We start from the raw sequence: 22,014 nt of genomic DNA, 5'->3' as shown, positions 1-22,014 counted from the left end.
ACGGGATCTTTGGGGCCTGTGCGAAATGGGGTCCGGCGAGTGGCACACCCCTTGAAATAATAGTCCAGGCTAACTTCATCTATGTAGTGGTCCGTGTTAGCTGCGTCCATGTATGGGTCGAACATTCTGTCACGGATCACGGGGCGGACTGACGGAAGCGGACGCACTTGCTAAAACACGATGATTTTAATGAAAGAAAAAGATATAACAAAGCAAAGACAAATTACAAAGGAAAAAACAAGACTAGGACATTAAACTACTAGGGACAGGAGATACACAGAACGACAAAACTACGAAACCTACATGACCTGACTAGAAAACGGGAGGAAAACAACACGACATGATTTGGGACAAAACAAAGGTGGAACAACGACAAAGGAAATGAAACGACAACGGGGGAAGCCTAGGAAACAGACAGATAACATGACCGACTTGACAGAGGAGAAAGGAGAAATGTTTGACAAACAGGAGAGACTCAAGGGAAAATAAATACAAGACATAAACGAGACACACCTGGACAGATAACGAGGAGGACGGGTTAACAAATGACAGACGAGGAGGCGGAACAAAGGCGGAGACTAGAACATAAACAAAACATAGCCATGTGCTAAAAGAGCACATGACCGGGGAAAACAGACATGACGAGACGAGGGCGTGACAGAAAGATCAAGAACATTCATGAATTTCGTGAATTACATATTGCTAGCAACATTAGCTTATATGCTGCTTAATAGCTATGATTTTAAATTTATAGAACAATCTACACCAATATCCACCTTAATAATCTGCTATTAGAAATATGAAGTTTAAAACATTCCATTTAAAAAATATTCCACATTAAAAATGGTCATTTAAATTAGACTTCCACCTTAAATAAATGACCACATCAAAAAACCCTTAAAACCTTAAAAAGACTGCCAGTACATTTTGATTGCCACCTTTAACAAAATCCACCTTAAGAAACCCACATATTTATTAAGGAACCAAAATGAATCGCACAAAAAAATTCATCTCAAACGTAAAATTTATAATTTTCAAACAAAATATCCAGCTCGGGCCTTTGTGCTCCATCGTTTTAGTGCGTGAGCTCTCTGAGTTTTGCGAGCAGTTTTGGCACAAAGCTCTCGCGTGGGCGGGACTTCTCAGTGGTGCCTTCCCATTGGCTAATGAGTTTTTGCACATTATCATGTGATACATTTAACCCTTTATTTAACGCCTTATTCATGTGTAATGGATTACTTACTACTTTACTGCATTACTTTGTAATAATTTATCACTGTAGATCATACAGCGAAATGTGTCTTCACTATTTAACCACCTGTGGCAGTGAATTTTTCACAAAGGACCAATAGTTACACACCTAGTGAGTCCATGAGAGACTAATATTCCTCAGTATGGTTTTCATCGCTCAAACATAAACCATGCAGTGTATAATTTTAGTAATTCATAAAACAAACAGTAGTTTCTACCAAAAAACAATAGTCGATGCCCAAAAGAACACCACATGATCCTCTGTTTAGACTTGAATTAATATCAAATAAATAAATCTGGAACTCAGAACCTTTTCTGTTGAAGTTCTACATATAACTCCACACCTGTAGATCTCAGATGATGTCTCTACAGTTGTATAAAGTGTAAAAAAAAAACTTTAAAAACTGTGAGTGTCTACATTTTGTAGAATTCAGGAGTCAATTAGAGCACATGTAAACTTTCTTAGGGTCAAAATCCACGTATTTTTCTACTTTAAAGGATTCTTTTACAAAAAAACAACTATTTTCATTATTCCAAGTGTTTAAAAAGTAGTACTGATTCAAATTTGGCTGCGTGATTTCAGACGGAAATTCAGAAAATGGCCAGTTTCTTAACCCTCTGGGGTCTAAGGACTTAGACATAGTAAGCAAAACAACGAGACAGGGAACTGGAATCTAACGAGAACGAGAATGACACAAAACGACAGGACCTGACAGAGAACACGACAAAACAAAGGTGAAATGAGAAATGTACGACAAACAGGACGTGAGACAAGAGGGCTTAAATGCAGACACAAATGAGACACACCTGGACAGATAACGAGGAGGACGGGTTAACACATGACACGGACGAGGAGGCGGAACAAAGGCAGGACAAGGGCGGAGACAAGAACGTAAACAAAACATAGCCATGTGCTTAAAAGAGCACATGACCGGGGAAAACAGAGGTGACGAGACGCGGGCGTGACAGAGAGGCCCATGTGACCTAGAGCATTGTATGAAGAGATAATCTGTCTCTAACCCTGAAAAACTTAAATCTGATTTTAGTGAAAACATAATAAAACCCCTCAGTCTCTGAAGCTCTGTTCTCCTCGTCACTGTTTTTCAAATGCGCTGCACCAACTTCAGCCATTTCTCTATCGTCGACTGAATAAAACATGGAGGGTAACTGAAGGGGTGGGTAAGTCCTTAGTGATTTATTGATCATCCATTGGTCAGTTTCAAACAAAAACACTGATGGACGCAGGAATTCACCACTTACAAGAGAGACGTAGATGACGGACAAGTGAATCCACCATTTAGACACGGCCAGAGGCAGAGGAGGCGTGTTACTTTACTTTAACTGAATATTTAATTCCACCATGATGTGATAAAAATAATTATTTTTCATTGAACAACGTACAACAAAATGTGTGTTCCTCATTTAACTGTGGCAGTGAACGCACACACACACACACTCTAGTGCACTAAGGGCTGTGAGAACACACACACACAAACACACACTAGTGCACTAGGATCTATGAGCACACACACACACACACACTAGTGCACTAGGGGCTATGAACACACACACACACACACACACACACACACACACACACACACACACACACACTAGGGACTGTGAACACACACACACACACACACTAGGGGCTGCGAACACACACACACACACACACTAGGGGCTGTGAACACACACCCAGAGCGGGGAACAGTTGTGGGTTGAGTGCCTTGCTCAAGGGCCCCTCAGCTGTGGATTGAGGAGGAGGACAGTGTTGTTCCTTCACTCCCACTGCCCCCAGTTTTCCTGCTGCTCGTGGGAATAGAACCAATGACCTTTCAGCCCTAAGCCCTCTGCTCTGTCACAGCTAACTTTGTTTTATTCCACTTTACACATGTTCAGTTTAATTTCTCAGTGAAAAGGGGACCTCATTCTGAAAGGGTTTTGATTTTCTGCTGAATTTCATCTGACATTTTCACACAGCAATCACTCAGTCTTCTGTTCTCCTGCTGTGAAACAGACCTCCAGTAAGGTGAGTAATCTGGTACAGAGCGGCTGTGAGTGCAGACAACAGCAGAACACCACAGGACTGTCAACACGTCTGAATTTAACAGTTATAATAAATGATCAATAACAGTGTGATTAACTAGAGCTGTCTGACAGCTCCACTACAACTCAGCTCCTCCATGTAATGAACAGACAGGTCTGGGAGAAGGGGGCGGGGCCTGCAGACGGTCTCAGACCAGCCAAGGCTGTCAATCACTTCATTCCTCAGTGTAGCCCCGCCTTCTTCTGATTCAGCAGAATAAACTTTTAAAACCTCATTTCTGGAGGAAAATAAATGTTCCAGTCTCAGCTCAGGGACTCACTGCTGGAACTAGACTCTGGAGATGGACATTCAGTTTAGAGAAAAATGACAATGAAAATGGGCTGCTTTTCCACAGAAAACATACAGAGGAAGGAGGAGCTACACGTCATACTGCCTCCAGCCAGTAGAGGCACTAGACCTGTACTGACTTCACTTTTCAGAGACACTGTGCTGTCCATGTTTTGTCTCTCTTTCGTCTTTGACCACACCCACAATATGAATATAAACATAACAGACCTGATGTAGATGTAACACTCACCGAGCTTTTCTGCAGACAGTCACAGCTGGGATCAGTCTCCTATAACCCTCCTCTGATGTGTTGTATTTACTCAGGTCCAGTTCCTCCAGCTCCTCCTCTGAGGTCAGGAGAATGTAGGCTACAGCTGAACACTGTCCAGGAGAGAGCTCCACTACTGAGTGTTTCTCTGAGTTTAGATACTCCTCAATCTCTCTGGAGAGGGACTGGTCCTTCATCTCAGACAGACACAGGAACAGGTTGATGGAGCGCTCTGTGGAGATTTGATAATCATCATCATATTCTTTGATTAACTGCTTGATGTACTCTGTGGTTCTCTCTGGTCTCCTGTGTGTGTGGGTCAGTAGACCCTGTAGGAGACTCTGATTAGACTCCAGTGAGAGTCCCAGCAGGAACCGGAGGAACAGATCCAGGTGTCCATTCTGACTCTCTACAGCTTTATCCACTGCTCCCCACAGAACATCATCCAGAGAAACCTCCTCAGACTCCTCTCTATATCGTGGTATAAAACACTGCAGTGGCTCCATGACGTTGTTCTGAAAGCAGTGAAACACAAACACAGCAGCCAGGAACTCCTGAAAACTCAGATGAACAAAGCAGTAGACCTTCCTCTGGTGGATCACACACTCCTCCCTAAAGATCTCAGTGAAGATCCCAGAATACACTGAGGCCTCGGTGACATCAATGCTGCTCTCTCTCAGGTCCTCTTCATAGAACATCACATTGCCCTTTAGCAGCTGTGTGAAAGCCAGTTCAGCCAGTTTCAGAAGCTCGGTTCTGTTGGACTCCAGCAGTTTCTTTGGGTCTCTCTCCTCTTTCTCCTCATACTTCTCCTTCTTCATGTTTGTCTGAGTGAGCAGGAAGTGTGAGTACATTTCAGTCAGAGTTGTAGGGATCTCTGTGTGACTCTGTGTGATGATTCTCTGAAGAACAGTGGCTGAGATCCAGCAGAAGACGGGAATGTGGCACATGATGTAGAGGCTCCTCGCTGTCTTAATGTGGGAGATGATCTTCTGGGCTTGGTCTTGGTCCCTGATTCTTTTCCTGAAGTACTCCTCCTTCTGGAGGTCGGTGAATCCCTGAATCTCTGTCACACGGTGGATGTACCGAGGAGGGATCTGATTGGCTGCTGCTGGTCGGGAGGTGATCCAGATTAGAGCAGAGGGAAGCAGATCTCCTCTGATGAGGTTTGTCATTAACACACCCACTGATGATGTCACGGTGATGTCAGACACTTTCTCACACTGTTTAAAGTCCAGTGGAACTCTGCTTTCATCCAGACCATCAAATATAAACACAGCTCTGAGCTGGTCATATTTCTCTGGGTCCAGATCTCTGAGCTCAGGATGGAAGGCAAACAGAAATCCATGAAGACTGTACTGATCATCTTTAATCAAGTTCAGCTCCCGGAACGGAAGCACAAACATGAGATCTACCTCCTGATTGGCTGCTCCTTCAGCCCAGTCCAGAATGAACTTCTGCACAGAGACAGTTTTTCCAATTCCAGCGATGCCTTTAGTCAGAACTCTTCTGATCTCCTGCTCTTCTGCTCCTTTATCCTCTTTTCTGTCTCTGAGTCTGAGATCTTCAGCCTTCACTCCTCCATCAGGACCTTGTAGAGGTTTAAAGATGTCTGAGCAGTGGATTGGAGCGTCCTGCTGGTGCCTCCTGGGTGTTTTCTCCATCTGTAAAACCTCATGTTCTTCATTCACTCCTTCACTCTCTCCCTCGATGATGTAGAGCTGAGTGTAAACACTGTTCAGGAGGGTTTTATTCTCTGGGGTTCTGATTCCCTCAAATAAGTTCTCGTACCTGTTCTTCATCCTGGTTCTGTGTGTGTGTAAAACCTCCTCCACTGCTGGGTAAGAACCCTGCTGCAGATCTCCAGGTCCCTCCTCCAGAGTGAGAGTCTGTAGAGCTTTTACTGAGGAGTGTTTCCTGGTGAAGATCAAACACAGAAACACCATCAGACAGTGACCACAGTGAGTTACTCAGAGTCTCACTGAACAATAAAAACTGCTGTCACCTGAAAATAATACATTAGATGGTGTCTTTATCACAGTGTATTTGACCCCATTGTAAATCAATAACTCCAGATAAATAGAGCATTACAGAATGGTTCTAACTTCACCTCATTTATTAAATATGTTCCTAAGCTCAGTGAGCCCTAATGTCTGAGTCTAAGACGCCATCAAGGAAAGATACTTTATTATTATTTTGACGTGAATGAGTGTCAGAACTCTCGTCCTCTCCTCCCTGTGTGTGTTAATGTCCATAAAGTCTTTACGGGTAATAAACTGCAGCGGTGATAGAGAATGAGGAGCTGAACGTGGAGGAATAACGTTAACACCACTCACAGGATAAACACCTTTATAAAGCATTATTATTACGGCTTTTATTTTCTATTTACATTTGCCGTGTCCCTGTGTCAGTGCAGCACCTGATCCACCAGTCAGAAAAACACTCACTGTGAACAGAAAGTGTTCATTGTGAAAAGAAATAAACTGCAGGGACATGGGGACAGAGAAACACACCTAAGTGTACGAGGCTTTAGAGTTTCCCACTCGAAAAACAGAGAAACATTAACACTTTAACTGTAACTAGGACCTGTATATTTATTAAGACCAGTGATGTCTGCCCTGTTTAATCTGGAGTAGTGATATATACAAATGTCAGACAGTTCAGGAGAGTTTCAGGACTATTTTATGTTCATAATGAACTGAAAACTGAAGACTACACTGAACTGAATCAACAACATATTAACAGTGTTAGTGTAATGTTACTAAAGACATGTTCCTTTATATTTTATCAAACAGAAGTAATATAAACTTGCTGTAGCTTTAATAATCTGGAGTTATTGTGTAAGGTTTTACAGAAAAGCTGTGGTGAACCTCTGTAACACAGCCCCAGGAGACACAGCCTGCACACAGCTCCACTCAGTTTCAAATCTATGTCTATGACTGAGTCTCTGTGCTGGATTTAGAGAGATCTTCCTGTGAGATATAATTATAATTATCACTAAACTCAAACACAGTATCTTCATCATAAAGTCAGGTGTGAATCCGTGTTAATGCACAGTCAACTGTTACTGATTTCACTTTGTTTCTAGATGATATGATTAAACATATGAAATATCTACATATCGTGGATGAACAGGAGTGTTCTGGATGAGTCTGGAATGGCCTGAGTGATCTAAAATCAGGAACAGCAGGAAGTGAGTTATTTCTTTACTCATCTGTGTTACACTGAGGGACTGTAACTCACTTTCTGTCAGAAATGACACCTCTATTTCTGGACCCTTCACTCTTCACAGACACACAGCTGGGTTCTCTTCCATTACTGAATACAGGGGGTTTCCTCATAGACCCTTCACTCTTCACAGACACACAGCTGGGTTCTCCTCCATCACTGAATACAGGGGGTTTCCTCATGGACCCTTCACTCTTCACAGACACACAGCTGGGTTCTCCTCCATCACTGAATACAGGGGGTTTCCTCATAGACCCTTCACTCTTCACAGACACACAGCTGGGTTCTCCTCCATCACTGAATACAGGGGGTTTCCTCATGGACCCTTCACTCTTCACAGACACACAGCTGGGTTCTCTTCCATTACTGAATACAGGGGGTTTCCTCATGGACCCTTCACTCTTCACAGACACACAGCTGGGTTCTCTTCCATTACTGAATACAGGGGGTTTCCTCATAGACCCTTCACTCTTCACAGACACACAGCTGGGTTCTCCTCCATCACTGAATACAGGGGGTTTCCTCATAGACCCTTCACTCTTCACAGACACACAGCTGGGTTCTCTTCCATCACTGAATACAGGGGGTTTCCTCATAGACCCTTCACTCTTCACAGACACACAGCTGGACTCTGGAGACTGAGATCTTTGAGTCTGAAATCTGAAAACACCAAAAACAACATTATTCCACACACATCTGTAACAGCTCATTAATATTACTGTAAATAAAACCAAACGTATAAAGATCACAGAGTAAACCAAAGGCCTGACATCCCTCACCCTACAACTTAAAGCTCCTCTGTGACTGATTCAGTAAAAGCAGAATCACGCTTATATTTCTGTATAATTCCAATTCGTGTGGATTTTATTGTCATTTCAACTATATTCAGAGTAAAAAGTTTCAGGTCATCCTTTTATTCCAGAAAAGAAAGGGTAAATGACAGGTCACCCCAGCAGGTAATGGGTGAGGGGCCGTGAGGCTGAGTGTAGCGCTTTGAGCTCTGCTTGACTTCGAGCGGTGTTCGTGTCATCAACGCACATGTTTTAAACCGTTTTTTTTTTTTTTAAAAAACAACACCTTCACATTTGTGAAAAATGTATTTCTCAATGTATTTTTCTTCCATGTTTCATTTTGAAGCTAATTATTATTCTTTTCTAACGCACAGCCAGTTACTGAATGTAGAGGTAAATGGACAGTTCCTGTCATTGCTGCTTATTGGTTAAATTCATATGTGTAGTGGCCTCATAAATGTGAAATTGTTATCTGAGAGTGAACCTGTTAACCCTGTCTCACTGCTCACAAGTCGCTGTGTTCTTCTTCACAAGGCCATGATATACTTTTAAACTGTTGTTAGAGAGCTCTGGGTACTTGGAGACCGTGATCTACAATGTCTGTAACCTGCGGCGCTGCTTGTGTTACATTGTGGTGGAAATTTCATCAGAGTTTTTTTGTTTTCCTTTTGTATTAAATGTGTGTGTTTAGAACTATTTGAATGGTAAAGGAGAAACAGACAATTCATGTTTACAACCTTTCAAATGTATGACTTGATACCATTTGGGTGAAGAGCCTCTGCTCTCTGTAGGGATTCGAGAGAGTGAGAGTGTAATGCAGGGTCAGTACAATGTCAGTGAGTGACTTCAATGTATGAGAAACCTCATGTGAATGATAAACAATCTATTTGATGGAGAACACAGACCTCATGAACTTCAAGAACGCAGTGTGGAACAAACGGACTCTGAGAAACTACATAAAAGAATAGACAATCTGCAGAATAAATATCTCACAGTAACACAGCGCCAGAGTGAAGCAGTGCTGCTCTTTTCATAGAATAACAATAGCCAGTGCAAATCGGCTTTGCTATGTATCATGGGAAAGCGCCCTTAAGCTATGTCTGGAACATGGCCTCCATCTTGAAGGCTGCCACTTTGGATCAAGAGTTTTTCTAATGGGAAGGTGGTCATGTATCATATCAAAGACCTGAATCATCTCAGAAATTGACTGCTGTGATCAGATTTGCAATAACTCAGATTTCAAATTATCACCACAGAAAGTTATTGTTTGTTACAAGCTAAAGACTCGATCAGAACCAAAATGCTGCTATTTCCACCACACTACTATTCTACAGGGTGTCCTGTGTCTTCTGTGTCCTGTACACAGTAAACAGTGAAATAAACAATGTGTCTCCAGGACCAAGGTGATAAATAAAACCATTCACATCCATTCATCCATTCATTCATCCATTCATTGACTGTAACTGTTTATTCCTATCATCATTTGGATATTAAGGTGTTTTAAACAAACAAACAAACAAATAAATAAATAAATAAACTGATATGAACTGAACTGTGAATGAGGAAAAGACCAAAGAGCCTCACTCCTAATAATCTCTGATTTAAAGTTACTCACTGTGGGTCAGAGGCTCCTCCTCCAGCGCTGGAGTCCTGTATCTCCGTCGTAGAGTATTTACTGTTCACACACAGCAGGACCCTTCCCTGTGTTCAGAACAAGACATTACACACTCACATTTATTAATGAAGTGTTCATAGGTCATTTATTAAGTATTTAACAAAATCTGTTACAGTGTAGAATCATCAGCGTTACACACTTTACACAGATTTACACAGTAAAAACTGTCCTTTACACAGAGTTACACAGTAAAAACTGTCCTTTACACAGAGTTACACAGTAAAACTGTCCTTTACTCAGAGTTACACAGTAAAACTGTCCTTTACTCAGAGTTACACAGTAAAAACTGTCCTTTACTCAGAGTTACACAGTAAAAACTGTCCTTTACACAGAGTTACACAGTAAAACTGTCCTTTACTCAGAGTTACACAGTAAAAACTGTCCTTTACTCAGAGTTACACAGTAAAAACTGTCCTTTACACAGAGTTACACAGTAAAAACTGTCCTTTACTCAGAGTTACACAGTAAAAACTGTCCTTTACACAGAGTTACACAGTAAAAAACTGTCCTTTACTCAGAGTTACACAGTAAAAACTGTCCTTTACACAGAGTTACACAGTAAAAACTGTCCTTTACACAGAGTTACACAGTAAAAACTGTCCTTTACTCAGAGTTACACAGTAAAAACTGTCCTTTACTCAGAGTTACACAGTAAAAACTGTCCTTTACACAGAGTTACACAGTAAAAAACTGTCCTTTACTCAGAGTTACACAGTAAAAACTGTCCTTTACACAGAGTTACACAGTAAAAACTGTCCTTTACACAGAGTTACACAGTAAAAACTGTCCTTTACACAGAGTTACACAGTAAAAACTGTCCTTTACACAGAGTTACACAGTAAAAACTGTCCTTTACACAGAGTTACACAGTAAAACTGTCCTTTACTCAGAGTTACACAGTAAAAACTGTCCTTTACTCAGAGTTACACAGTAAAAACTGTCCTTTACACAGAGTTACACAGTAAAAAACTGTCCTTTACTCAGAGTTACACAGTAAAAACTGTCCTTTACACAGAGTTACACAGTAAAAACTGTCCTTTACACAGAGTTACACAGTAAAAACTGTCCTTTACTCAGAGTTACACAGTAAAAACTGTCCTTTACACAGAGTTACACAGTAAAAAACTGTCCTTTACACAGAGTTACACAGTAAAAACTGTCCTTTACTCAGAGTTACACAGTAAAAACTGTCCTTTACACAGAGTTACACAGTAAAAACTGTCCTTTACTCAGAGTTACACAGTAAAAAACTGTCCTTTACACAGAGTTACACAGTAAAAACTGTCCTTGTCACGCTTGGGGACGTGAGGAGTAGATTCTGATTCTGATTAAGGAGGCGGACACACTCGCTACAACACAGAATTTAATAAAGATAACACAATAAACGAACTTAACAAGAAACACGAGATAACATTAACGAGCAGGGAACAGGGCAAGCTAGAGATCAAATATTACAAAACACAAACGAACTAGAGGGTCACGAAAGGGGTAAGAGAACTGAGCAAGACAACAATACGTGAACAGCGCGAAACTACAAATGACAAACAACAACGACGAAAACAAACAAACAAACTAACAAAATGACCGATCACAGGAAGTCAGGGAAGAGGGCATAAATAAACGAACTTAACACGAAACACCTGACACAGATAACGAAGGACAATTACAGAGAGGCGGAACAAGAGGTGGAGCTAGAGTGAACATAAACAAAGCCATGTGCAGAGATAGGAAAACAACAAACAGACAGAGCCACATGGAAGGGGAAAACAAACAGGAAAGTGCCAGGATGTGACAGTCCTTTACTCAGAGTTACACAGTAAAAACAGTCCTTTACTCAGAGTTACACAGTAAAAACTGTCCTTTACTCAGAGTTACACAGTAAAAACTGTCCTTTACTCAGAGTTACACAGTAAAAACTGTCCTTTACACAGAGTTACACAGTAAAAACTGTCCTTTACTCAGAGTTACACAGTAAAAACTGTCCTTTACTCAGAGTTACACAGTAAAAACTGTCCTTTACACAGAGTTACACAGTAAAAACTGTCCTTTACAGAGTTACACAGTAAAAACTGTCCTTTACACAGAGTAACACAGTAAAAACTGTCCTTTACTCAGAGTTACACAGTAAAAACTGTCCTTTACACAGAGTTACACAGTAAAAACTGTCCTTTACAGAGTTACACAGTAAAAACTGTCCTTTACTCAGAGTTACACAGTAAAAACTGTCCTTTACTCAGAGTTACAGGGTAAAAACTGTCCTTTACACAGAGTTACACAGTAAAAACTGTCCTTTACACAGAGTTACACAGTAAAAACTGTCCTTTACTCAGAGTTACACAGTAAAAACTGTCCTTTACACAGAGTTACACAGTAAAAACTGTCCTTTACACAGAGTTACACAGTAAAAACTGTCCTTTACACAGAGTTACACAGTAAAAACTGTCCTTTACACAGAGTTACACAGTAAAAAACTGTCCTTTACACAGAGTTACACAGTAAAAACTGTCCTTTACACAGAGTTACACAGTAAAAACTGTCCTTTACACAGAGTTACACAGGAAAACTGTCCTTTACTCAGAGTTACACATTCATCAGAAAGGAACCATTATGGCTGTCTCCACCCTCAGAGAGGGCCTAAGATGCTCTAAAAGTAATATTTTAAAAGTAAGCCATTGTAAATCTATTTTATTCACTTGACAATCATCATGTAAACAAACAGAAATGTAAGTAAATACATATTTCAGACCTGCCTGGGGAATATAAAGGCTCAGACCTGCCTGTAATTTCCAAAAACAGGTTTCTGTTCAACATCATCACAGAGATGTGGGCCACCAGGAGCCAGACATCAACAAAGACATCTCTCTTTACGCTACAGAGCAGCAATGACAAGGGGCTGTGGGCAGTGAACTGCACCAACCACAGAAAATATAGATGGGGAATGTTCAATATCCAGAGAAGGTCACAAACTTTTATCAGAAATCACAGACTATGGATCCAGAAAATCAAAACAGAGGATTGGGTCGCAATGGACCCAGAGCAGGGGCCTCGTTAGATTCAGTTTACTGGGCCATGTGCCCCGGTAAAATGTGACTGTGCCAAACTATCAGCCATAAACATTTGATTATCTCCTGGAGTTATGAACAGAACTACAGTACAGCCCACACACATTCATATTAATATGCAGTGAACCAACTCTGCCACAGTATTTTAATTTTGAGACTAAAATACACAAACAGATCTCCACTGATTACAGCAGGTAACTCGTTACTAGGGCTGCAACAACTAATCGATTAAATCAATTAAAATCGAGTGTTGCTGTAAATAATTTTTCTTACACTCTCTTCCTCACATGAACTCTAAGATAATTCAGGATGCATATGGATGTATAATGTAATTACCATGGGGTGCCTTTTGTTCCAACCATTTGGGCCAAGCTGAAGACAGACTGGATGTCCCCAACACAGCAGGGGTTCTCCATTTCTGTTAACCTGATTGCTATGGTAATTGATTAGGTGTGGTTAAGGGTGGGAGGATCACTGTGTTATTCTTAAAAGGGTATTGTACAGAGAGAGTTTCAGACTTGTTTAGGAAGATACCCATGCGCATCCAATAAACTTCATTTCATCTCTACTTTTCGAGTCTCCTCTCCTATTTTCAAGAAACAACTTGCCAGCAGAAAAACAACAACTTCCAGCGACGAAAGCAGGAACAAGAGAACAAATTTTAAAAGACAACAACATTTATATTAAACTCGCGTTTAGCGAAAAAGCATTAGCATGTCGTCACCCCCCCCCCCCAGGTTTTAGTCAAGGTAATAGGTAATATTAGCGATGTTAGTTTTTCTCTCAGTCAGTGTCACTAGAGCCTGCTAGAGCAGTTAAACAAGATGTCTCATTTTTAGTAAATTTATATCACTTGTATTTAGCGAGTTTTCCGTTCCACTTTAAATGTGGCGGCAGTTACATTCAGAGTTAAAAAAAAATCAATCCAAACATTTTTTAAATAATATATTTAAAGCCTTTTTCAAGGTCTTTTCTGACTCTGGCATTGTGTGTTAGTGTTTGAGTCTCACAGCCAAGTGTATATTTACATTACATACACTGTTGTGTTATTAAATATTGATAAATATAAAATTAATGTAACTGTCGGGTTAATTCTTCATGTAAACACGAATTTTTAATAATGGTTGTGTGTTCCTTATACAATTACAACATTAGTTCTCTAAAATCTTAAATATATTAACCATATCTGATCATGTGTTAGATGAATTTCCCTTTTATTCTCAGCACATGGCAGCATCACCCAATATCCATTTATGTAATTTCAATTTGCCTGCATTGTTGTCTGCATTTTAGATCAGTAGTTATTAACTTAAAAAAGACATTTAAACTGTTCAACATCTGTAAATTAAATACTTGAATAGGATTTTGTTTAACAAAACAATATAAAGAAATGCTGGTTGTACATTATAAAAAAATATTCTATGTGTTTCTTTACATTGATTCCACTGCTATAAAATTATTTACTTTTTTGTACTCAATGTAGCATACATTTAATTTTTTATGTGAGTTTTTGGAAACAAGTTTTGTACAAAGACAGTTTGGTTTATTAAATAAAATGCTGCAAATCAAATTTGGCTTATTTTCCTTTTTATCCAATTAATAATCGATTAATCAAAAAATAATCAACAGATTAATCAATTAACAAAATAATCGTTAGATGCAGCCCTACTCGTTACTGTCCTGTGATGGACTGATACCCAGGTCCTTCTGAAACCACCCTGGGGTACAATGAGGAGCAGCTGAATCTAAAAACAAATGATGAGTTGCAACCAAACATCAACCACTTCACCCCGAAGAACAGGAGGATGGACTCCACTATCTACTGATGCCCTGATCAGAGGGTCAACAGAGACTATCTTTTAAGGTGGAGCGGTGTGTGTGAGTAAGAAGAGACTATCTTTTAAGGTGGAGCGGTGTGTGTGTGAGTAAGAAGCGACTGTATCTTTTAAGGTGGAGCGGTGTGTGAGAGTAAGAAGCGACTGTATCTTAAGGTGGAGCGTTGTGTGTGAGTAACAAGAGACTGTATCTTTTAAGGTGGAGCGGTGTGTGTGAGTAACAAGAAACTGTATCTTTTAAAGTGGAGCGGTGTGTGAGAGTAAGAAACGACTGTATCTTTTAAGGTGGAGCGTTGTGTGTGAGTAAGAAGCGACTGTATCTTTTAATGTGGAGCGGTGTGTGTGAGTAAGAAGAGACTGTATCTTTTAAGGTGGAGCAGTGTGTGTGAGTAAGAAGCGACTGTATCTTTTAATGTGGAGCAGTGTGTGTGAGTAAGGAGCGATTGTATCTTTTAAGGTGGAGCAGTATGTGTGAGTAAGAAGCGATTGTATCTTTTAAGGTGGAGCAGTGTGTGTGAGTAAGAAGCGATTGTATCTTTTAATGTGGAGCGGTGTGTGTGAGTAAGAAGCGACTGTATCTTTTAAGGTGGAGCGGTGTGTGTGAGTAAGAAGCGACTGTATCTTTTAAGGTGGAGCAGTATGTGTGAGTAAGAAGCGATTGTATCTTTTAAGGTGGAGCAGTGTGTGTGAGTAAGAAGCGATTGTATCTTTTAAGGTGGAGCGGTGTGTGTGAGTAAGAAGCGATTGTATCTTTTAATGTGGAGCAGTGTGTGTGAGTAAGAAGCGATTGTATCTTTTAAGGTGGAGCGGTGTTTGTGAGTAAGAAGCGACTGTATCTTTTAAGGTGGAGCGTTGTGTGTGAGTAAGAAGCGACTGTATCTTTTAATGTGGAGCGGTGTGTGTGAGTAAGAAGAGACTGTATCTTTTAAGGTGGAGCAGTGTGTGTGAGTAAGAAGCGACTGTATCTTTTAATGTGGAGCAGTGTGTGTGAGTAAGGAGCGATTGTATCTTTTAAGGTGGAGCAGTATGTGTGAGTAAGAAGCGATTGTATCTTTTAAGGTGGAGCAGTGTGTGTGAGTAAGAAGCGATTGTATCTTTTAATGTGGAGCGGTGTGTGTGAGTAAGAAGCGACTGTATCTTTTAAGGTGGAGCGGTGTGTGTGAGTAAGAAGCGACTGTATCTTTTAAGGTGGAGCAGTATGTGTGAGTAAGAAGCGATTGTATCTTTTAAGGTGGAGCAGTATGTGTGAGTAAGAAGCGATTGTATCTTTTAAGGTGGAGCAGTGTGTGTGAGTAAGAAGCGATTGTATCTTTTAATGTGGAGCAGTGTGTGTGAGTAAGGAGCGATTGTATCTTTTAAGGTGGAGCAGTATGTGTGAGTAAGAAGCGATTGTATCTTTTAAGGTGGAGCAGTGTGTGTGAGTAAGAAGCGATTGTATCTTTTAATGTGGAGCGGTGTGTGTGAGTAAGAAGCGACTGTATCTTTTAAGGTGGAGCGGTGTGTGTGAGTAAGAAGCGACTGTATCTTTTAAGGTGGAGCAGTATGTGTGAGTAAGAAGCGATTGTATCTTTTAAGGTGGAGCAGTGTGTGTGAGTAAGAAGCGATTGTATCTTTTAAGGTGGAGCGGTGTGTGTGAGTAAGAAGCGATTGTATCTTTTAATGTGGAGCAGTGTGTGTGAGTAAGAAGCGATTGTATCTTTTAAGGTGGAGCGGTGTTTGTGAGTAAGAAGCGACTGTATCTTTTAAGGTGGAGCGTTGTGTGTGAGTAAGAAGCGACTGTATCTTTTAATGTGGAGCGGTGTGTGTGAGTAAGAAGAGACTGTATCTTTTAAGGTGGAGCAGTGTGTGTGAGTAAGAAGCGACTGTATCTTTTAATGTGGAGCAGTGTGTGTGAGTAAGGAGCGATTGTATCTTTTAAGGTGGAGCAGTATGTGTGAGTAAGAAGCGATTGTATCTTTTAAGGTGGAGCAGTGTGTGTGAGTAAGAAGCGATTGTATCTTTTAATGTGGAGCGGTGTGTGTGAGTAAGAAGCGACTGTATCTTTTAAGGTGGAGCGGTGTGTGTGAGTAAGAAGCGACTGTATCTTTTAAGGTGGAGCAGTATGTGTGAGTAAGAAGCGATTGTATCTTTTAAGGTGGAGCAGTGTGTGTGAGTAAGAAGCGATTGTATCTTTTAAGGTGGAGCGGTGTGTGTGAGTAAGAAGCGATTGTATCTTTTAATGTGGAGCAGTGTGTGTGAGTAAGAAGCGATTGTATCTTTTAAGGTGGAGCGGTGTTTGTGAGTAAGAAGCGACTGTATCTTTTAAGGTGGAGCGGTGTGTGTGAGTAAGAAGCGACTGTATCTTTTAAGTTGGAGCGGTGTGTGTGAGTAAAAAGCGACTGTATCTTTTAAGGTGGAGCGGTGTGTGCGAGTAGGAAGCGACTGTATCTTTTAATGTGAAGCGTTGTGTGTGTGTAAGAAGCGACTGTATCTTTTAAGGTGGACCGGTGTGTGTGAGTAAGAAGCGACTGTATCTTTTAAGGTGGAGCGGTGTGTGTGAGTAAGAAGCGACCGTATCTTTTAAGGTGGAGCGGTGTGTGTGAGTAAGAAGCGACTGTATCTTTTAAGTTGGAGCGGTGTGTGTGAGTAAGAAGCGACTGTATCTTTTAATGTAAAGCGTTGTGTGTGAGTAAGAAGCGGCTGTATCTTTTAAGGTGGAGCGGTGTGTGTGAGTAAGAAGCGACTGTATCTTTTAAGGTGGAGCGGTGTGTGTGAGTAAGAAGCGACTGTATCTTTTAAGGTGGAGCGGTGTGTGTGAGTAAGAAGCGACCGTATCTTTTAAGGTGGAGCGGTGTGTGTGAGTAAGAAGCGACTGTATCTTTTAAGTTGGAGCGGTGTGTGTGAGTAAGAAGCGACTGTATCTTTTAATGTAAAGCGTTGTGTGTGAGTAAGAAGCGGCTGTATCTTTTAAGGTGGAGCGGTGTGTGTGAGTAAGAAGCGACTGTATCTTTTAAGGTGGACCGGTGTGTGTGAGTAAGAAGTGACTGTATCTTTTAAGGTGGAGCGGTGTGTGTGTGAGTAAGAAGCGACTACATCTTTTAATGTGGAGCGGTGTGTGTGAGTAAGAAGCGACTGCATCTTTTAAGGTGGAGCGGTGTGTGTGAGTAAGAAGAGACTATCTTTTAAGGTGGAGCGGTGTGTGTGAGTAAGAAGAGACTGTATCTTTTAATGTGGAGCGGTGTGTGTGAGTAAGATAAGACTATCTTTTAAGGTGGAGCGGTGTGTGTGAGTAAGAAGAGACTATCTTTTAAGGTGGAGCAGTGTGTGTGTGAGTAAGAAGCGACTGTATCTTTTAAGGTGGACCGCTGTGTGTGAGTAAGAAGCGACTGTATCTTTTAAGGTGGACCGGTGTGTGTGAGTAAGAAGCGACTGTATCTTCTAATGTGGAGCGGTGTGTGAGAGTAAGAAACGACTATCTTTTAAGGTGGAGCAGTGTGTGAGAGTAAGAAGCGACTGTATCTTTTAAGGTGGACCGGTGTGTGTGAGTAAGAAGCGACTGTATCTTTTAAGGTGGAGCGGTGTGTGTGAGTAAGAAGCGACTGTATCTTTTAATGTGGAGCGGTGTGTGAGTAAGAAGCGATTGTATCTTTTAAGGGGGAGCAGTGTGTGTGTGAGTAAGAAGCGACTGTATCTTTTAAGGTGGACCGCTGTGTGTGAGTAAGAAGCGACTGTATCTTTTAAGGTGGACCGGTGTGTGTGAGTAAGAAGCGACTGTATCTTCTAATGTGGAGCGGTGTGTGAGAGTAAGAAACGACTGTATCTTCTAATGTGGAGCGGTGTGTGAGAGTAAGAAACGACTATCTTTTAAGGTGGAGCAGTGTGTGAGAGTAAGAAGCGACTGTATCTTTTAAGGTGGACCGGTGTGTGTGAGTAAGAAGCGACTGTATCTTTTAAGGTGGAGCGGTGTGTGTGAGTAAGAAGCGACTGTATCTTTTAATGTGGAGCGGTGTGTGAGTAAGAAGCGATTGTATCTTTTATGGTGGAGCAGTGTGTGTGAGTAAGAAGCGACTGTATCTTTTAATGTGAAGCGTTGTGTGTGTGTGTAAGAAGCGACTGTATCTTTTAAGTTGGAGGGGTGTGTGTGAGTAAGAAGCGACTGTATCTTTTAAGGTGGAGCGGTGTGTGTGAGTAAGAAGCGACTGTATCTTTTAAGGTGGAGCGGTGTGTGTGAGTAAGAAGCGACTGTATCTTTTAAGGTGGAGCGGTGTGTGTGAGTAAGAAGCGACTGTATCTTTTAAGGTGGAGCGGTGTGTGTGAGTAAGAAGCGACTGTATCTTTTAATGTGGAGCGGTGTGTGAGTAAGAAGCGATTGTATCTTTTATGGTGGAGCAGTGTGTGTGAGTAAGAAGCGACTGTATCTTTTAATGTGAAGCGTTGTGTGTGTGTAAGAAGCGACTGTATCTTTTAAGTTGGAGCGGTGTGTGTGAGTAAGAAGCGACTGTATCTTTTAAGGTGGAGCGGTGTGTGTGAGTAAGAAGCGACTGTATCTTTTAAGGTGGAGCGGTGTGTGTGAGTAAGAAGCGACTGTATCTTTTAAGGTGGAGCAGTGTGTGTGAGTAAGAAGCGACTGTATCGTTTAAGGTGGAGCAGTGTGTGTGAGTAAGAAGCGATTGTATCTTTTAATGTGGAGCAGTGTGTGTGAGTAAGAAGCGATTGTATCTTTTAAGGTGGAGCAGTGTGTGTGAGTAAGAAGCGACTGTATCTTTTAAGGTGGAGAGGTGTGTGTGAGTAAGAAGCGACTGTATCTTTTAAGGTGGAGCGGTGTGTGTGAGTAAGAAGCGACTGTATCTTTTAATGTGGAGCGGTGTGTGTGAGTAAGAAGAGACTGTATCTTTTAAGTTGGAGCGGTGTGTGTGAGTAAAAAGCGACTGTATCTTTTAAGGTGGAGCGGTGTGTGTGAGTAAGAAGCGACTGTATCTTTTAATGTGAAGCGTTGTGTGTGTGTGTAAGAAGCGACTGTATCTTTTAAGGTGGAACGGTGTGTGTGAGTAAGAAGCGACTGTATCTTTTAAGGTGGAGCGGTGTGTGTGAGTAAGAAGCGACTGTATCTTTTAATGTGAAGCGTTGTGTGTGAGTAAGAAGCGACTGTATCTTTTAAGGTGGAGCAGTGTGTGTGAGTAAGAAGCGACTGTATCTTTTAAGGTGGAGCGGTGTGTGTGAATAAGAAGTGACTGTATCTTTTAAGGTGGAGCGGTGTGTGTGTGAGTAAGGAGCGACTGTATCTTTTAAGTGGGAGCGGTGTGTGTGAGTAAGAAGCGACTGTATCTTTTAAGGTGGAGCAGTGTGTGTGAGTAAGAAGGGACTGTATCTTTTAAGGTGGAGCGGTGTGTGTGAGTAAGAAGCGACTGTATCTTTTAATGTGAAGCGTTGTGTGTGAGTAAGAAGCGACTGTATCTTTTAAGGTGGAGCGGTGTGTGTGAGTAAGAAGCGACTGTTTCTTTTAAGGTGGAGCAGTGTGTGTGAGTAAGAAGAGACTGTATCTTTTAAGGTGGAGCAGTGTGTGTGAGTAAGAAGAGACTGTATCTTAAGTTGGAGCGGTGTGTGTGAGTAAGAAGCGACTGTATCTTTTAAGGTGGAGCAGTGTGTGTGAGTAAGAAGAGACTGTATCTTTTAAGGTGGAGCAGTGTGTGTGAGTAAGAAGAGACTGTATCTTTTAAGGTGGAGCGGTGTGTGTGAGTAAGAAGCGACTGTATCTTTTAAGGTGGAGCGGTGTGTGAGTAAAAAGCGATTGTATCTTTTAAGGTGGAGCGGTGTGTGCGAGTAAGAAGCGACTATCTTTTAATGTGAAGCGTTGTGTGTGTGTAAGAAGCGACTGTAACTTTTAAGGTGGAGCAGTGTGTGTGAGTAAGAAGCGACTGTATCTTTTAAGGTTGATCGGTGTGTTTGAGTAAGAAGCGACTGTATCTTTTAAGGTGGAGCGGTGTGTGTGAGTAAGAAGCGACTGTATCTTTTAAGGTGGAGCGGTGTGTGTGAGTAAGAAGCGACTGTATCTTTTAATGTGGAGCGGTGTGTGTGAGTAAGAAGCGACTGTATCTTTTAAGGTGGAGCGGTGTGTGTGAGTAAGAAGCGACTGTATCTTTTAAGGTGGAGCGGTGTGTGTGAATAAGACGTGACTGTATCTTTTAAGGTGGAGCGGTGTGTGTGAGTGAGAAGCGACTGTATCTTTTAAGGTGGAGCGGTGTGTGTGAGTAAGAAGCGACTGTATCTTTTAAGGTGAAGCGGTGTGTGTGAGTAAGAAGCGATTGTATCTTTTAAGGTGGAGCGGTGTGTGTGAGTAAGAAGTGACTGTATCTTTTAAGGTGGAGTGGTGTGTGTGAGTAAGAAGCGACTGTATCTTTTAAGGTGGAGTGGTGTGTGTGAGTAAGAAGCGATTGTATCTTTTAAGGTGGAGCGGTGTGTGTGAGTAAGAAGAGACTGTATCTTTTAAGGTGGAGCAGTGTGTGTGAGTAAGAAGAGACTGTATCTTTTAAGTTGGAGCGGTGTGTGTGAGTAAGAAGCGACTGTATCTTTTAAGGTGGAGCAGTGTGTGTGAGTAAGAAGAGACTGTATCTTTTAAGGTGGAGCAGTGTGTGTGAGTAAGAAGAGACTGTATCTTTTAAGGTGGAGCGGTGTGTGCGAGTAAGAAGCGACTGTATCTTTTAATGTGAAGCGTTGTGTGTGTGTAAGAAGCGACTGTAACTTTTAAGGTGGAGCGGTGTGTGTGAGTAAGAAGCGACTGTATCTTTTAAGGTTGATCGGTGTGTTTGAGTAAGAAGCGACTGTATCTTTTAAGGTGGAGCGGTGTGTGTGAGTAAGAAGCGACTGTATCTTTTAAGGTGGAGTGGTGTGTGTGAGTAAGAAGCGATTGTATCTTTTAAGGTGGAGCGGTGTGTGAGTAAGAAGAGACTGTATCTTTTAAGGTGGAGCAGTGTGTGTGAGTAAGAAGAGACTGTATCTTTTAAGTTGGAGCGGTGTGTGTGAGTAAGAAGCGACTGTATCTTTTAAGGTGGAGCAGTGTGTGTGAGTAAGAAGAGACTGTATCTTTTAAGGTGGAGCAGTGTGTGTGAGTAAGAAGAGACTGTATCTTTTAAGGTGGAGCGGTGTGTGCGAGTAAGAAGCGACTGTATCTTTTAATGTGAAGCGTTGTGTGTGTGTAAGAAGCGACTGTAACTTTTAAGGTGGAGCGGTGTGTGTGAGTAAGAAGCGACTGTATCTTTTAAGGTTGATCGGTGTGTTTGAGTAAGAAGCGACTGTATCTTTTAAGGTGGAGCGGTGTGTGTGAGTAAGAAGCGACTGTATCTTTTAAGGTGGAGCGGTGTGTGTGAGTAAGAAGCGACTGTATCTTTTAATGTGGAGCGGTGTGTGTGAGTAAGAAGCGACTGTATCTTTTAAGGTGGAGCGGTGTGTGTGAGTAAGAAGCGACTGTATCTTTTAAGGTGGAGCGGTGTGTGTGAATAAGACGTGACTGTATCTTTTAAGGTGGAGCGGTGTGTGTGAGTGAGAAGCGAC

At 41.5% G+C, this 22,014-nt stretch overlaps 1 protein-coding gene across 3 annotated transcripts in view; it reads right to left on the bottom strand.

Moving 5' to 3' along the window:
• The window catches only part of LOC136701578 (NACHT, LRR and PYD domains-containing protein 12-like), a 61,636-nt gene that overhangs the window by 16,118 nt on the left and 23,504 nt on the right, over nucleotides 1–22,014 (bottom strand). For all 3 annotated transcript variants that reach the window (XM_066676176.1, XM_066676177.1, XM_066676175.1), the window contains exons 3-5: nucleotides 9,531–9,616; nucleotides 7,140–7,784; nucleotides 3,879–5,813 (exon numbers count right to left, since the gene is read on the bottom strand). In XM_066676176.1, the coding sequence (XP_066532273.1) occupies nucleotides 3,879–5,813; nucleotides 7,140–7,784; nucleotides 9,531–9,616 (2,666 nt within the window). The remainder of the gene's footprint in view (nucleotides 1–3,878; nucleotides 5,814–7,139; nucleotides 7,785–9,530; nucleotides 9,617–22,014) is intronic.

The sequence above is a fragment of the Hoplias malabaricus genome, chromosome 7, assembly GCF_029633855.1.
Source record: "Hoplias malabaricus isolate fHopMal1 chromosome 7, fHopMal1.hap1, whole genome shotgun sequence".
Lineage (NCBI taxonomy): Eukaryota > Metazoa > Chordata > Actinopteri > Characiformes > Erythrinidae > Hoplias > Hoplias malabaricus.
The sequence above is the reverse complement of the archived record's forward strand: the minus strand, read 5'-3'. Positions and strand labels throughout refer to the sequence as shown.